The sequence below is a fragment of the Pagrus pagrus genome, assembly GCF_965226575.1.
Source record: "Pagrus pagrus genome assembly, chromosome: 8".
NCBI classification, from domain to species: Eukaryota; Metazoa; Chordata; class Actinopteri; order Spariformes; family Sparidae; genus Pagrus; species Pagrus pagrus.
In genome coordinates this window covers 4,096,104-4,113,576 of record NC_140192.1, presented here as the reverse complement: position 1 = coordinate 4,113,576, position 17,473 = coordinate 4,096,104, and the positions used below count along the sequence as shown (strand labels likewise).

Here is a 17,473-nt window from a genome sequence, read left to right as displayed (position 1 = left end):
CATATATGCGAACAGGGACAATGAGGCGTCATTTATATCAGGAAGTTTACATCCTGAGAGGCGCAACCCTGGGCACATTGTTCCCTCAACATAGGTCACAGTCGCAGCTGCCACAGGGAACGCTCGCGCTCTGCTCTGTCTGCCAGACTGAAGAGTGAAGCACCGAGCAGGCACAGGCTAGTTAGCTAATCAGGTGCTAAGTCAGCTAACTTGCAGGCTCCCCAGCATTGTACCCTTACTGCTGTGGGCTGGCGTTATAATGGTCGTAACGTAGACGCTAGCCGCAACGAAAAAGGCTAGCGACAGCTGAATGAAGTAGCAGGTCGTTGTCGGTGGGGGGGGGCTTGTTTTTAATTAGCTAGGTTGAGCTAACGCGGAAGGAATCAACACAGAGTAATCAATGGTTAGCATAACGTAACGGACATACTAGTCTGCTCGGTTTACAAGGCTTCCTCCTGAGTAAAGGATGTCTAAACGCATACGAAACACTGAACTCTGCGCCGATTGCAGCGTCCCAGGTAAGATAATTCAGATCATCCCTTCAGTGTTTGGACTCAGCCTTTATTTATTCACTGACGCTCGGTAATTCAACACCATGCACTTCACACTTGTGGTTTAATCAGATTATCAGACGTGCCCCATGCTGCTTTCTTCCTCTCAGTTAGTTAGATGTGCAGGGTGTACTGTGGTGAACTGTGCTTAGTGTTGTTGTTGTTGTTGTTGTTGTTGTTAACTGAGGATTGCATTTGGACCTGAAGCAGCTGTCTTTTTAACTGTTTCCATGCTGTTTTACTTGCTTTAAAAATCAGGCAGGTATTTCTGATGTGTGTTAATATAAATGCAGGAGTATATGTATTTGTAATAATGTGTGAGTGATCTGCAGATGTTTCCAGCAAATTGAAGATGTAATCCATTATGAAATCTTATGTTAGATCAGCAGGAAACTGCTCTAACTAAACTAGGATGACTGCATCATTCATAAAAAGCCAGTGTGGGCACAGTGGCCTCCTTTCATGGTGCTTTTTGTGCACCACACAGGTGATGTTAGTACCACATGTTGACAATGTCTGAGCTTATCTACTGACAGGATTTTTTCTCCCACTGATCCTACTTGATTTATCGATAAGTAGTGATTGACTGAAGCCTAAACTCAAATCTATTTTTTGTCAGGTTGAACTAGTCTGTTTCTTCTCTTCGGTAGCAGCTTGAAATACAGACAACAACTAAATCTTGTGTGTTATTTGACATCAGAGGAACACCAGGATCTCAAAACAGAATTGTTCGCTCCAAATAGTATCAAGGATGAGAGCAAAATCAAATTAACCACGTGTAATCAAATGTTTCTGTGAGAGCTGAACGAGTATTAGTTGCATTGTGAGTGCGGTACTTTCAGAAGTCCCGTTTATATAGAAATGACGTGATGTTTTTCAGCAGGCGCAGGAAGCAAAACAGGATGCTGAGAGAATTGACCGCATGCTTTCAATGCAGAAGAGGGTATTTTTTTCTATTGTGGCACTGTAGTGTACTGTAAATCTGATATATTTGAGTATATCTGAATATATCTAAATATGTGAGTCTGAATTTACTTTAAAAATCCCTGCGCTCTCTGGTTCCTTGTCTGAAGCACAATAAAAAAAATCAAGAATACCAATAACAGGTATGCTAAATATTCAGAGTTAATCAAATTTTAGTATCTTGTCTCTCATCATGTCATCCAAACCCCTCCGGTCCCCCCCAGCAGCTGGCCTGGACTGCTCTTTCACACAACTGTTACCATTTGTTGGGTGTGAATATTTTTAGAGTTCGAAGATGTGGTATTAAATTTAGCAGCACTTGTCGAGGAAAGGGTAAAAGAAGCATGTCAGCAGCACCATCTCCCAGGTCCTGGTGGAGAGTAAATGAGGGGGAGACTCTGAAAAACTGGGGACCAGGTGCCAGAATGTGCTCAGCAACCCCTGCAGCTGTTCCTCCTACACCTCAGCTGCTGCTAAGACACTTAGCGTCTTCACTGTCTGTCCTGTCACGGTGCCAGACAGACACTCAATCTGTTTAACAGTTTATCGGCTATCAATAGAGTAACGTATGAATTTACAGTATTTTTTTTGGTCTGGAGATGTTTGCTGTGGGAAGAGTCTCTATCGAGGTGGCAGACGGCACAACTCTCTGACATTTGTGTTAAGTGAAGTATGCTAAATAGGTCGAGGTTAAGTAAACATATTTATTTTAGTCACAGCTCAGACTGTATCTTGAAAGTGCACTCTCTCTCTGTTTCTAACACACATGCATTTCCTGAATATGCAGCTGTAAAATTCTCGTCAGTCATTTTCTCTCATGTTTTGAAAGAGGAAGCTGCTCTATTTCACAACAGTAAGGTCGAGGTGCCTCAACCTACAACTGCTAGGCTTCACTTCCTTTTTAGACAATGCATGGCTTTACCTAAATCTTGGGTCAATAAGGCCTTGATCCTGCTGGGGTTTGTCTTTTCTCTTCTTTGTCAGTCTCGAGTCAGATTATATCTGTCTGCATGTGTTCTGGAAGCCTCCCTCGAGGCATGTTGTGATAATCAAAAGCGATTTGCAGTCTGTAACATTTGTGCACTGTGTTGTGTTGACTGTTCATGTTCATATCAGCAGCCATAATGCTTCCAGTGGTCTGAGCTCAAAGGCTTTAAAGGATGAGACTGGCATCATTCTGTTTTTTCCTTATTGTCAAAAACTCTGATGAAATGGCCGCGGTACAACTCTCAGGACGACGGCTGCGATGTTATGAGATTTTCACAGTACGATAACCTTCTCAGAAAATATCACAGTATCCCCGAATTATTTTTATTATTATTATCAGTTACAGTGACCCTTAAAGAAATGTGATTAAAAGGGGTTTTTCTCAGGTTGAACAAACTCTGTCCTCAGGTGTAATGTCCTGATATAAACGTGAAATATATATATATGACATTTAATAACACTGATATGATACAGGAATTATCACTGCAGCCCTACACTTTCTACTTTTTCTTCTCAGTCTGTGGCCCCAAGGCCTTTTTCATCTTAATGAAGACATAAATCTTAAATCAGCTCAGAATATGTAATTTAATGTTTAAAAAGCTTGAATAATTGCCGACAATTGTAAATTGTAAACAGGAGTAAGTACAGTATTTGTTAGGGACTATTTTCCGCCATGGATTGATGCACATTGGTGGTTTGCTGAGTATTTTCTGGCAGCAGGTCTGTTTATGTCTATTGAAATTATGTACAACACCTTGCATAACAGATGTTTTTGGATAACAATGGAGCTCTGGGACAAAACAATACGTTGTATCAGACTTTGGCTACACAGACAATGCAGCTGCAATTAACTATTTAATTATTTTCATTATTGAGTATTCTACCAATTATGTTCATGATTTATAGTTTAGTCTATAACATCCAAAACCCAAAGACTCTTCATTTACCATCGTAAATGACAAAGAAAAGCACCAAATTATCACCTGCAAATGTTTGACTTGACTACCTGAAAAATGGCGCAAATGATTCATCGATTATCAGAGTAGTTGGCAATTTATTTTGTTTTGATCGGCTAATTGATTAACTGACTAGTTGTTGCAGCTCTAAGAGACAATAATCGCAAGTGGGATGGATCTTTTTCTGGGAATTGCTGCCGAAGGTAAAAATGTAGAATAAGCCCTGCCTGATCCTTCAAACATCTGTCTGAAGTAAGAGTTTCTCGGGGTCCTGTCAGTGAGGAGCAGAGGAAAAAAGGCGAGGTGTGGTGCTTAGATCCACAGAAGCATGTCAGTGAATGAGAAGAGACGACCTGTGATACCTTTTCCACCTGACTCGGCCTCGACTATCGAGAGCTAATCAAACCCGTGAGAGCCACAGGATCAGATGTTCAGATCTGCTTCTTAAATCACATCTTCAGTCGGTTGTTGATTCATCAGTCAGATCACTGAGAGTGGCATGATTTTCACTTTGTGGTTTTTTTTCTCTTCCTTCTCAGAGCCTCGCTGGGCCTCTGTGAACCGGGGGGTGTTGATCTGCGATGAGTGCTGCAGCGTTCACCGGAGCCTGGGCAGACACAGCTCACAAGTCCGCCACCTGATGCACACACCATGGCCTCCCACGCAGCTACAGGTAATGCCCCCACACAGGAAACATCTGTGTAACTGTTTCAGCTGTGAAGCTTTTTTGTCGTTAATGAGTTGTCAGAAGCTGAGATGTCTTCATGATCATCTCATCCTTGCACATGATCTCTGTGACTGCATGTGCCTGTGTCTTTGACCACAGTTGTACATCAGATCTCACTGAGTTGTATTGATTTTTTTTCTCTCCCAAAATAGAAAGTGTTTATTCAGGAAAAGGACCTGTTAGCAGCCAGTCAGCATTCTGCAGACAAAATCAATGGGTCACATTATACGGGTTTCTTTTTCATTTCACTCTAGATGGTTCAGACATTATACAGCAACGGAGCAAATTCAATATGGGAGCACTCTCTTCTGGACCCTGCGTCTGTAATGAGTGGAAGACGCAAGGCCAACCCTCAGGACAAACTGCAGTGAGTCATTATCGTTTAAAAATAAAAATGGAGTACTTTTTGTTCAGTATAACATTTGTTCTGTTGATTCACTAATTGCCTCTTTCTGTCCCAAAAGCCCGAACAAATCAGAGTTTATAAAAGCCAAATATCAAATGCTGGCGTTCGTCCATCGCATGCCTTGTCGGGAGGATGACAGCTCGACAGCCAAGGATCTGAGCAAGGTGAGTTGAAAACACGTTCCCTGTACGAAGCCTCATTGTTGAGCTTATCAAAAGTAATAATCATTTGTTTTTTTCAGCAACTTCACTCAAGCGTACGCACCGGGAATCTGGAGACTTGTTTGCGGTTGTTATCCCTCGGAGCACAAGCTAATTTCTTTCACCCTGTAAGATTCACCACAGAATTTTTCATCTCTACGTGTACTTTTCTGTTGACTTTTTAGATCACATGGGTTTGTCATGTTACTCAACCTCTCCTCTAGGAAAAAGGAAACACTCCTTTGCATGTAGCTGCAAAGGCAGGACAAGTATCTCAGGCTGAACTATTAACTGTTTATGGGGCCGATCCTGGAGCCCCCGACAGCAATGGCAAAACTCCCATTGACTATGCAAGGTAAAGCCACTCTCAGTCACCTTTTTGATTTAACCAAAACATATTTAAAGCCTGCTGTTTGAAGTATATTACAATGTTTTTTTTTAAACATTTGCAGGGAAGCAGGTCAACATGAGCTCGCAGACAGACTGGTGGAGGTTCAGTATGAACTAACCGATCGACTGGCGTTTTACCTGTGCGGGAGAAAACCAGGTAAGCAGTGAGAAAGATGATGAAATAGTTTAAATCTTCATGTTCTAATGTTAACTAGCGAACATTAGGGCAGTACAGAATGCCGGGCGCGTACTGTCGTAAACGTGCACCCATTTTTACATCTTTTCCCCCAAACTGGCAACTAACATGACTCTTGATGCTGACGAAACACAGATACCACGTGATTCCAACAGTGTTATACTATTAAAATTATTAATTCACAATCATAATAATGTTTTAAGGAGAAGATGAACTTTTACTCTGCACCTTTCTACAAGTTCTGTAGATGTATTATTTTAAAAAATTTCACTGGTATTGCCCTACTAAAAATAAATAGGTCAAAGAATATGTGCATTTGTGGTTGGAGGGTGTGAAAGACAGTTTTGACTCGGCAGATAAGGACAAAACCTGGATACCCAATAGATTTCACCCGTGTGGCACTCAGATCACAATCAGATAAAAACAACTGCTTATAGTATTTAATGTGCTTTGTGATAACCAAATATGAACTACGTTTCCATCATGCTTAATAGAAAGTGTTTGCATTTCCCGTTGATGCATCGTTGATGTTGTTGGCAGTGACCCCAAACACTCCTGTTGTTTCTTTCAGATCATAAAACCGGGCAGCACTTCATTGTTCCACAGATGGCTGACAGGTAAAGCTATTAGTCGCCATCATGCCAGTCGATATTAAGTGATTTGTCTTTAAATCAACGTGTGTCTTAAGTGAAGGGGTTTAACTTGAATCGAGCCAAGAAAGTGAGAGCGGTGAGGCAGTTGTCAGGCTTGTTCGGACACGCTGTTGTGATCTCTGCAGCATCTGTTATCTGTGTTAGAGGAGAGTGAAGTGAAGTCGTTGACAAACCCAGAAAATGTGTAATTGCTGCAAATAATTAAATGCCAACCATTCTACAACAACAACTCTAACAGCCATGGCGCTTTTTCACTTAAAATGATATATTTGATCTTTTTTCTTGCTCTCTTTTGATGGATAAGGAATATGTAAGTATTAATCAGAATGAAATGTGCATTGTGTCCTCCTTAAGATTCATCAGCATGCGTTAATGAACATTTTTGTCTGTTCGCAGCAGTTTAGATTTGTCAGAACTCGCCAAGGCAGCGAAGAAGAAACTGCAGTCTGTAAGTATTTCCACAGGGTCACTGTACTGAGCTCTTTGTCCTCCCTTTTTGCTTGAGTCTGACTACGTGTGATTTCCCAATTTTCATGCAGCTCAGTAATCATTTATTCGAGGAGCTCGCCATGGATGTGTATGACGAGGTGGACAGACGAGAGACGGACGCAGGTAAAGAAAAATGATCCAGTGAAAGCTGTGTCGTCTCACTCTGATATCTCCAAACCTCCGCTGGTGTTGCGGCTTCTCAACAGGACACTATTGATCTCTTATCTATTATTTGTAGTGTGGCTGGCTACGCAGAATCACAGCACCCTGGTGACGGAGACGACTGTGGTGCCCTTCCTTCCTGTGAATCCAGAGTATTCATCAACTAGAAACCAGGCAAGTCAGCTTTTAAAAAAACTCCAGTGCAAACGCTTTACATGTACTTTGAGGTAAGATTATTGCTGATGTGACTTTTTCTTTTCTTGTTCAGGGACGACAGAAGCTTGCGAGATTTAATGCACACGAATTTGCGACCCTGGTGATTGACATATTAAGTGATGCTAAGCGCAGACAACAAGGGAATTCAATAGCCAGTCCCAAAGGTCAGCATTATATTGTTACCTCATTACAAGAACGTACTGACTGTGAGGTGTAGTGCAGATATACAGTGATATTTCCACTCTGTGTCCCTTCATCCCAGACAATGTGGAGTTCATCCTGAAGAACATGGCTGTCAGGCATTGCAGCGACAGCCAGGACAACGACCAGCCCGACTACGATAGCGTGGCGTCCGATGAGGATACAGATCAAGAGCTCCCCTCGAGCAAAGGCGATCGGACCAAGGTATCGAGGCTTCATTTTCACAAATGAAAACCTTGAAAGGGTTAAGCCCTTTCACACATGCAGTCTATCCCTGAAACGTACAGGAACATCTCCTGCATGCGGTCGTGTGTGAACGGGAGCAAGGCTTGATATTCAGGGAAAGCTCTACGGCTGTTTCCCACCTCAAGAACTAGTATCATTTCAGCGAAAATACAGTACAGTACTTAATTACCGGCAAACTATGTATGAAAGAGGCCGAAGTCTCTCTCTAGGTGCCTTCACCCTTTTAACTCCTCTCTCCAACAGAGCCTGGACTCTGACCTCTCAGACAGCCCCATCACTATGCACGAATACATGGAGGTGAAAAACGCGCTCTCTGCCTCTGAAGCTAAGATCCAGCACCTCATGAAAGCCAACAGCAACCTGAGCGACGAGCTGAGGCTGATGCAGAAAAAGGTATCCACCGCGCTGCACCAATAAGGTCACTAACACCGGGGGGCCGGACCGAGGGGGGGCCACAGTGGTCAGCAGTGGGATCACGCTCTGGTGCGGAGGCCCAGCCTGCGGCTTGTAACGAGGGGCCGAGCTATCTGAACAGGAATGCTCTGTTGTGAGATAAGGCTGCTGCGACACCCTGCTGGTCCGCCCTCTGTTTTGGCCAGCATGTTTAATTTCTACACTTGAATGTAAACTAGACTTTTTTTCTTTCTTTTTTTTTGTTTTGTTGGTTTGTTTTAATGGATCTGAGAAGAACAAATGCACCCTTACTCCAGTTAACAAAAACAGTTTAGTCCCTCTTTTTGTAATAAATAGAGTCAAAGCTGTCTAATGTTACTAACAAGCATGTTTTAAGAAGAAGCATGACATGATTGACAGTATTTTTTTTTTTTTTTAACCTTTTCTTAGTTCATAGTGACTAACTGAAATTGTATGTGTGTGACTTGCTTCATCACATATACTGTGTTTACTGCATAGAAAATGTTGTTGGATGACTTTCTGTGGTAGATGTGAAATTTTTTACTTGTTTTCTAAGTGGTCACATTTCCTAGAGAGTTCATAGAAAGTACAAACCTGGAGTTATGTTACTGTGTGACAGTAAACTGCTGTTAAGTATGAGGTTCTGCACAAATGTTTGCAATCTTGCTAAACCTAAACTATTCTGAATATGATGATTTTTGGCCACAGATATACGCATGTTGAAGCTTCAAGTATTTTTTTTTTCTTGTGTTAAAATTGCTTTAATTTGGCTGTTTGGACGACGCATGCAGGTTTTTTTTTTTGTCTCTCCTAAATCTTCTCTAATGAAATCTGTTTTGTGTGGCTCTGGGGTCGTTGTGTTGTGCAGTAGACGTGCAGCACTGTACTGTAGCGTACCTTAATGTTTCTGATGATGTGATTTGGTGTTGTGTTAGCTTAAAGTTGAGCAGATTCACAAAGACGACATTCAGATAAACAGGACAGGGCTCGTGATGACAGACTGTAGAAGTCAAATGACGGACACACCGTATTGTGGATGTAGTTTTCTTTAGCCTTTACAAAACATTGTCAGTCAGGTTAGTAACTAAACCACACTTACACAATATCTTCCATTAACTTTGCACTGAATGCAAGTAGTTGCATTGATTTAGTCTGTTTTTTTTCCCTCACCCAAACTGTCGTATCCTTGGCGAAATCTTCTTGATTTTGTTTGTTCTTGGATGCCTCCTGTTCTCTCATAATTCTTTGACTTGAACTTCACCTGTGTTGCTCACCTATGCAACAGTCTTTTGCTTGCTTATTACTTGCTTTTGCATTTCTTAGATCAAGAGTAAAAATTGCCCAAAGCAAAAATTCATGTTATTCCTACGATCTTAGGAGTTCTTTAACATGACAATGATGGTCCACTTGATGGAAATTGAAGGAGAATTTTATATTTACAGGAAAATATTCTCCAGCATTTTTCTAAGTCATTCTGTAAGTCACTGAAGCAGCTTCAGGCTCTGTATATTAATGACTAGGGCTGAACAATTCAATCAAAATAAATGCCATGTTCAAAACGCAGGAGCTGCAATTGTTTGATAAAGGTAAAATGTGTAACAACTTACCATTATACATTTTTTTGAGAGCAATACCCCAACATCGTCTGAACTTTCTAAATCATGGGAATAACAAAGATTCAAAGAGTAGCTTTCAAATTTTACAAAATGATGCCCGCAAAGATGTGTTTTATTTCTGGCAAATGAAAACCTTTAAAATAAATGACTTTAAGAAGGCCGACAGGAGCAGATTGTGAAAGAAGAATCTGAATATTTTGAGGACTAATGGGATAAAAGCTGATATGTTATGCTGTACAGATGAAGTGATTCAGAACAGGTTGTAGAGAAAATGTAGCCCAATATCAGGGAAAATATGGCACTAATAAAAATGATTGTTACACTGAGCCGCTTGAAACTTTCAGCCACTGATATGATTTGTTGTTCGTAATAATACCAACAATCCTGTCTCATTAGGGCTCAATCAAGGGACCCTAACGCACATATTAACTTGATATAAAAATCTACATATGCATAAAGTGACTGAATATAAGAACAAAGAGAAACCAAGACAGCAGGTTTGTTGGTATTAATAGACGGACTGATTATATCGGTGGATGATGGATTCAAGTTTTTCTGTGTCAGTGATTCCTATTGCTGCCACATTTCCCCAGTATTGAGCTAATTGTTCCCTACTTGGGAACAAAGCTTGCTTTGCTCAGAGCGCGTCTGAGTGTGTTGCTGACCGTCTCTTCCAGCTGCACTCTCTGCAAAGCGAGAACATCTCTCTCAGGCGGCAGGTCACAACCAATATCTATCAGATCCCCAGCGGTTCAGACTACCCTGACCCCTCCAGCCCCTCAGCCCTGAAACGCCGGCAGTCAGCGCGGGCCAGTCGGCCCATGTCTATGTATGAGACCGGCTCGGGCCTGAAGCCCTATCTCCCTAAAGGGGAAAATCCCTACCCAGAGGAGGGTATCCCCAACCTGCAACCCTTCCCACCTCATGTAAGTAAGACCTGTTCCCTGCTTCTCCTTTGCCATTTCCTCTCCTCAGCCCTGTTTCCACCACTTTCCCTCATGTCTTCACCCCGTGTGCAAACCTTTCTTCCTGCCTATTCTTGTACTTCCTTCCTCATTTTCCCCACTGGGCACTTCTTCAAAGAAAGACTCATCCAACTGCACAATGTCATGCGTTTTAGACACAGCCAGCCACATTTCATCTTGTCCAGATACATATTTCAAAAACCATTATCTGCATATGTGTGTTGTTACACTGGAGTGCTGCTTTTTTTGTCAGACCAAACGTAGTTGTAAACTCACGCAGATGCTGTTATTCTGATATACTTTGAAGGTTTGTACTGTGTTTTGTGATGATGAAGCATTAAAACTACCATACAAACACTGTGTTTTTTGTAATGCATGATAATTTCACAAACTCACAATCTTCTCATCTGTTTCATCTCTCTCTTTGATTTTGTATATTGAAATGTGAGACTGTTAATCCTTCTCTCCTGGTGCTGTTCTCTCGATGGATTAACTCCCCGGCCTTTCAGTCGTGTTTTCTTCTCCAGGATGCTGAGTTCAGAGAGGAACTGCTCGTGAATTCAGCAAATAAATGTAGGAGGATGATCTGTACACATGACTAAGCTCTTTTAAATAATCTACGTAGCATTGATTTTAACCTCCGCCCTCTTAAGACAAAAGAGAATTTTTTTAATCCTGAACTTAATGGTCATGCTCAGCGCACAGATAGCTTTTCATCAACTCCATTGTCAACGTAAAATATCCGAACGAGCCACATCTGGAAGAATTCATCTCACTCTTTTAGTTTGTTTCTCCTTTTAATTTAAGGAACCCGTGTCCTTAAAATGTGATTTGAACCCTGTCTTTAGACGGAAAGGGGCGCTTTTGTGACCACCTCTTCATCCCTCCCCTCATTTCCATCCACCCTGTCTTGGTCGAAGGACGAGAGTGCTCAAAAGGTTAAGTACATCCTCGCTCGGCCCACATCTTGTGGGGCGAAGCAAATCCACTTCGAGCCCTTTACAATTTCTACCTCTTCCCCCTCCCTCACTTTCCTCTGTCCTCCTCTATGCTGCTCCTTATCTGCCCTGCTGCATGAGCCACCAGCTGCCATCACCATCAGACACTTGCCTCCATCAGCATCATCCTCATGGCGAGGCTAAACGACTGGAGTTGTGTGGTTTTGTGGAGGCAGAAACCTGACTGCTGAATGTCTCGCTGAAAAGTTGCGCTTGTGATGCAGCACCTGCTAATTTTAATGCTTTCTTTCTTTACTCCAGAAGCCTGAGTAGCAGATGACCTGGAGACAATTTGATTGTGCAAAGTTTGGTAGTAATAAAACAACCACCTGTCTGTGAAAAGACAGGAAAAATGTATATTTTATACTTATTTTTCCTTCAAACACTCTGAGCAGATCTTTTCACGCCATCTCTAACAAATGCTTGGCTGCACAGTGAGCCTCCAACAGCATGCTCTCACTTCCTCCAGTAACACGAACATGTTTTTTTATAGTCTATAAAGATTTGTCTTGAAGTAAAGCAGAACAAAGATTTATCTGAACATCTATGTGCAAACCAAGTTTCCTCAAGCAGTCTTATGCGTGTTGCACTTTGTTCTGCATACAAGAGGAGGATTGTGTTTGGATTCCTGGACATTGATTGAAAGGGTATGAATATGTTTTACAGCAGGTCCTGTGTGGCTTGAGGGTACTTTCTCTGCTTCCTGTTTCTAAATGAAGCTTTGAGTCTGATCGTCAGTCTCTATAAAGTTAAAGGGCAACTCCACCCATTGACACACTGTTTACTGTTTACAGATCTCGAGGAGTTCGACTGCATATGTGAAAAAAGTAGTATAAAGCTTTTTGTGGCTTTATTAGATTACATGCAGCTTCCTCAGGAGCCACAAAAGACTTTATACTACATTTCTCACATGTGAAGTCGCCAAGACCTGTAAACACACTTTAATGTTAAAAACGGGTGGAGTTACCCTTTAAAGTTTCTATGCACGCCAACAGATGTTGCACTAGAGCACCAGAATCTCAGACCTAAACAAATGCTAGCGTCGGTCACAGCAGTTATATTGCTTTTCTCAAAGCCACCAGACTCCAGTGACAAAAACACTCATTTAACCTCGGAGATCACTGTGAAACTCACTTAATTCAAACTCAACAGAAACAAAATGTAACTCACTAAAAATATCTTGGTCAACCCTGCCACTGTTCCAACAATCACCAGCTGTAGTTTGGTTGAAATAAACCCTTAATTCACCAAGTTAGATGTGAAAATATTCTGCCTCGTCACGCCGTTTTCCCGCCAGACAATAGAAACATATTCAGCTGCAGAGTGACCAGAATACATGCGTCGTCATTATTCATTTGCTAGCTATCCTGCTAAAAACATCTGGTAAAATATCCTTTAGGTAAAGTTTGAGGGTGTGAACTAAGAGAGGTCACTCTGTTAGTGGAGGGCCAACAGTTTCACAGGGAGCGACTTGTGTGCATCGACATGCACGCCAGCGTTGCCAGATTTGAACTGTTAAACTATCACGCCAGAGGGTTAAAGTCATAACCACATGAATAAATGTCTTTTTTTAAAAAGCAAGCTGATGTAGCTATGATGCATGGAAGGAGATATCCACGACTATTATTCGGACAGTTTTTGTGATAGTACTCAAAAGTCTATTCATATTCTGCATTAACACAGTTAAGGCCATAAGCTAAACCTTTAGTGAGAAAGTTCAAACTCCAGAGGCAGCCATGTTGGCAAATCACGTTCACCCTTATAGTCTACGTCGAGCATGACTGGCTGCAAAGAGGTCATATTTTGCTTTTCTGATCATGTCAGGAAGTTAATTAAAATGGTCACTATAAAAGCCAACTACTAATATGTATGTTTTGCAATGTAAGTGTCGCAAAATGGTGAAATTACTGATCGTACATCATACAGAGGTCAAAGCGATCATTCAAATATGAGCAGGCAGCGTTAAGAACAGAGAAACACATAAAGAGGAAGTGGGACTTGCTCTATAATGTTCCAGCTCTCATATAGAAACTTTAAGTTACAGTGAACAGATGAAAAGGATTCATATCTGGTGTGAAAGGCGTTCGTGTGATGCACTTAACAGTGGTGTTGCATTTGATTAAGTTTCATTCATGAAGTCATCCGATCCTCGACTTCCCCTCCTCACATAATGACCCTCCGGGGTCTACTTCACTTCAGTTTAAAGGATGAGTCAGGCCTGTGTGTGTCATGGTTCTTATGTAATGTTTCCAGCCATGTGTTGCTGATTATCAGTATTGGCTTTTTGTTTATTCGCCATGAATCCATCCTTTACGAAAGTCAGCATTAAAGCTGATGTGAAGAACTCTGCATAATCTGTTTTACTAACCCTGAACTGAACGCTTTAACTCAATGATGTGCTTCTTGCTTCACAGCTTTATCGGCTTGTTTCATTCAGAATTACCTTCATCACTCTCACTTGTTTACATTTCAATTCGACATGCAACAAACATAAAAAGGGCACATTTACAATATGTATGTGCTTTTTCCTTGTTGATGAGTTTTACGTGCAGCTGTTTCTGATTTACATCGTCTCACATTGGACGTCTCCCACGACACCACATTATCAGTTTTTTCTGCCTTCTCTTCCTTCTAGGCCACAAAGTTAGAGAAGCAAAGCAGCATGCCGGAGAGTGACTATGACAATACATTCAATGACTCTGAGATGGATGATTCGGGGTAAGAGCATCACCCAGAATTATGTGTTAGTTTGTGCTAACTGACAAAGGGAAAGACAAATAGACCGTGTGCTGTACACAGTACGGAGGGATTTTGGCAGCAGACGTGATTTCTGAACTTCCCTCTGCAGTCTGAGCAGGAGAGCGAGGCTGAGGAGCAGCGGCTGGCTGGGGGAGGGCAGCTCCATCCCTGAGCTGGATGATCTGGAGATGGAGCCAGATCCCACGCTTCCCAGCACCGAGGACGTCATCCGCAAAACCGAGCAGATCACCAAGAATATCCAAGAGCTGCTGCGAGCTGCTCAGGAGAACAAACATGACAGGTCAGAATCTGAAGTTCAGGATCTGTTTTTTTTAGCTTTCATTTCCTTGCCTCCATTTTAAACCTTTAGTTCCTCTTCGTTCATCATTATTCTGTTATTATTAGTTGCCTTTATCTTCTATCATTTCCCCTTTTGTCGGTTATCTTCACTCTTCCCCTTCATTCTACTTCCACTTCCACTGTTTTGGTGTCACGGTGTCCCCGTCCCCCACCCCTGTGAGCAGACCATGTGAGCGTGAAGGCGTGCGTCGGCTCAGGCACAGCCTGGGATGTTTCAGCACTCTGGTGCCCTGGGCTGAGAAGGCTCCCCCTCCCCTTCAGCCGCTCAGCCTCCGGTCCCCTGACCCCACCTCCTGGTACTCTGGCCTCTGTCCCTGCCTCCCAGGCACAGTTTTATTTTCCTCTCCCTCACACAGTTTCTGCCTCATCTGTCCTTCTGTCTCACCTGCTAACAAGCTGTCTCTTTTTCTCTGATGTGCTGCTGAATGCGTTCAGTTTAAAAAGACTGTCTTCAGCTAGTTGTTGATAAGTTGCATCTATGCATTGACTTGGTTTTGATATGTAGGGGACTGTGTTTGATGTAACACATTTATTCAGGCTGATGTTAATGCTGTGTAGCCATTATTATTTAATAAAAACGTGTTGCAGAATAAGTGTGACGCACTTACATTGCTAAAAAATGTCTGTTAGATAGCATGACCTGGTAGTTGATGTTAACCTGAAGTCGGACATGATAATGCACGGTGTGTTGTGAGTACTGTGAAGCACCTTGCTCTGTAAGTTGACTTGCATGTAAGAGCTTTTGGGTAATTCATATTTTATCATTATAATAATAATTTTATGAGTGTGACATGAATTTGTTGAACTCATGGACAAATCTCTCCTCACAGCTTCATACCCTGCTCAGAAAGAATACATGTGGCTGTAAAAGAAATGGCCGCCCTCTTTCCTAAGGTATGGAAACACGTTTTAATGTATTTTGCTGCCTCCTTTTACACAAATCTGTTGACTTTTCAGCAGAAACTTCTATTAAAACAATATATTCTAACCTTCCTCTGCAGAAGCCACGCTCAGAGACGGTGAGAGGATCTCTGCGCTTGTTGACCTCCAGTGCGTACCGGCTTCAGAGCGAGTGCAGGAAGGCGTTGCCTTCAGAGGGCTGCCCGGGACCGGACATGCAGCTGGTCACCCAGCAGGTCATCCAATGTGCTTATGACATTGCCAAGGCAGCGAAGCAGCTTGTCACCATCACCACAAAGGAGAATACCAACTAACAGCACTTACAGGGCTGCAAAGCCGTCAGCATCTCAGTTTTGTTCTTATATATATATTTTTAATGATTTTGTTGGTTTTTGTATTTGTGGTATAGGCATGCGTTGTTTGTTTTTTTAATTTATGGATAAATATTGACTATTTAAAGCCAACTCTGGACAAAATCTGAGCATTTAGGGAAAAATCAGCAACTATACTTAGGGATACCCAGCTGTTAGGATAGCACAACTTCTCTTCGGATAAAATAATGAAAACAAATCACGTTACAGCAGCGAACAGGCAGGGAACTGTAATGGTTTCTTAAAGGTGCAATATGTAAGAATTATGTAAATTAAAATTATCAACAATATGAAGCTATAACAGTATCGATGTTATGTCAAAGACGTCTGTGTATTGTTGTCGTTATCTGTTGAAGTTAGCACGCTAACTGGCTAGCCTCTAGCCATTTTGTACCTCAAGACGTTATGGTCTGATAGTAAAAAGCACCAACAATCCCCTCGTGGTCTGAGCTCCCAGCCTGGGTAGAGTTAGCAAAAACAATCGCTCGCTGCACCGTTAACAGAGCTTACAAGCTAACGGCGGCTAGCTGCGTGTAAGCCGCAGTTAGCAGCTGTTTGGAGTTGGCGTATGAATTTCGACAGGTGGCCAGTTCTTACATATTGCACCTTTTTGAATTATTCTAACAATTAGAGTAAAACTTACTTTAATCATTTGATAATGTAAATACCTTTTATTGAGAGAAACGATTAAGCACAGTACAGTAAATCCAAATGATGATATTGTTAATGTTATCAGTCCAAAGACAGACATGGATGCTGAAAAGCCATAAACGAGCCATGAATCCACTGTCATTGAATGCTGTCGCTAACACTCTTGTAGCTAAAGGAGCTTCCTCTCATTAATTGCACTGTGCGAGCATCGTCACACTGTCGAGTCGAATCTCCAAAAAACAAACTGACCATGTAGTTAACTTGCATTAAATGTCGGGGACTTCATTTATGCACACTATGTAGCTCTGCAATGCTAATGTTTGTTGCAATCGAAGAAGCTATTTATATGGTTTTTACCCTGTAAAGTGTAATCCAGTCTGCAGTGCACTTATTGCAGCTATTTATGTGTTTGCCCATATGTCAAGTCAGTGAATGCAAATAACACTTGGTCAGGGGCCAAGTTATATTCTTCACCAGCGCCAAGATGTTGTTGTATTAAGTTAAAAAGATTTTGGTGTGTTTCCAACAGGCTCCACGCTGTATTGTATTCTGTGGTTCTTGTGTGCCATTGCAGTGTTGGTATGTTATTCTCAGCTAACAGCCATGTTGTCTGTATGTCCACGTGTTCTGTGCTCCGTTCTGTTGCTGCTAGTTTTGTATTCAGTGTGCAACATATGGGTAAGAACTACAGTCGTCTCCTGTATAATTGTGCAAACCCAACGTTCATCCTCATCCAGTGTTTCAAGAGTTCAGTGTCATGTTGAATTCTGGTCAAGGTAATGTCCCTCTCTGTACTTGAATGTAGTGCAGGGATGTTTGTGATGCAGCTGTGAAGTTGCACTTTGGGAAAAATAATTATTTTCTAAATAAACTTAATTTATAACTATACTCTGATGTGGTTTTGCATTCATCATGTTTCACTATGTGTTGCCTCAGTAACAAGAATTACTGCCACGTGGTTGTGTGTCTCCGTGCACCAGTCAAGTTGCGACTCTTGAGCTATAGCATTGAATAAAGGCCAGAGCATTTTATGCAGAACATTATGATGTCACAGTGAGGTGACCTTTAACCTTTTAAAGGATATGAAACATCATTACTTCATCCTTGAGTCCAGGT

The 17,473-nt window shown here is 41.8% G+C and overlaps 1 protein-coding gene across 6 annotated transcripts; it reads left to right on the top strand.

Annotated features, from left to right (window-relative positions):
• The first annotated feature begins 136 nt into the window (after positions 1-136).
• Positions 137-17,245, top strand: git2a (G protein-coupled receptor kinase interacting ArfGAP 2a). Of its 6 annotated transcripts, XM_084360548.1 has the most exons (21): positions 137-518; positions 3,997-4,130; positions 4,439-4,551; positions 4,649-4,754; positions 4,832-4,918; positions 5,015-5,145; positions 5,243-5,337; positions 5,948-5,993; positions 6,426-6,477; positions 6,569-6,641; positions 6,757-6,854; positions 6,949-7,060; positions 7,159-7,301; positions 7,587-7,736; positions 10,051-10,299; positions 11,187-11,276; positions 13,972-14,054; positions 14,185-14,376; positions 14,600-14,731; positions 15,266-15,329; positions 15,437-17,245. In XM_084360548.1, exons 1-21 carry the CDS (start codon positions 467-469, stop codon positions 15,647-15,649), a joined length of 2,415 nt encoding a protein of 804 aa, XP_084216674.1. In that variant the 5' UTR covers positions 137-466; the 3' UTR covers positions 15,650-17,245. The 6 variants fall into 6 exon arrangements, with proteins under 6 accessions (XP_084216674.1, XP_084216671.1, XP_084216670.1 ...); XM_084360545.1 differs by lacking the exon at positions 11,187-11,276 and having other exon boundaries at positions 138-518; positions 6,429-6,477; XM_084360544.1 differs by lacking the exon at positions 11,187-11,276 and having other exon boundaries at positions 138-518.
• Positions 17,246-17,473: the final 228 nt, after the last annotated feature.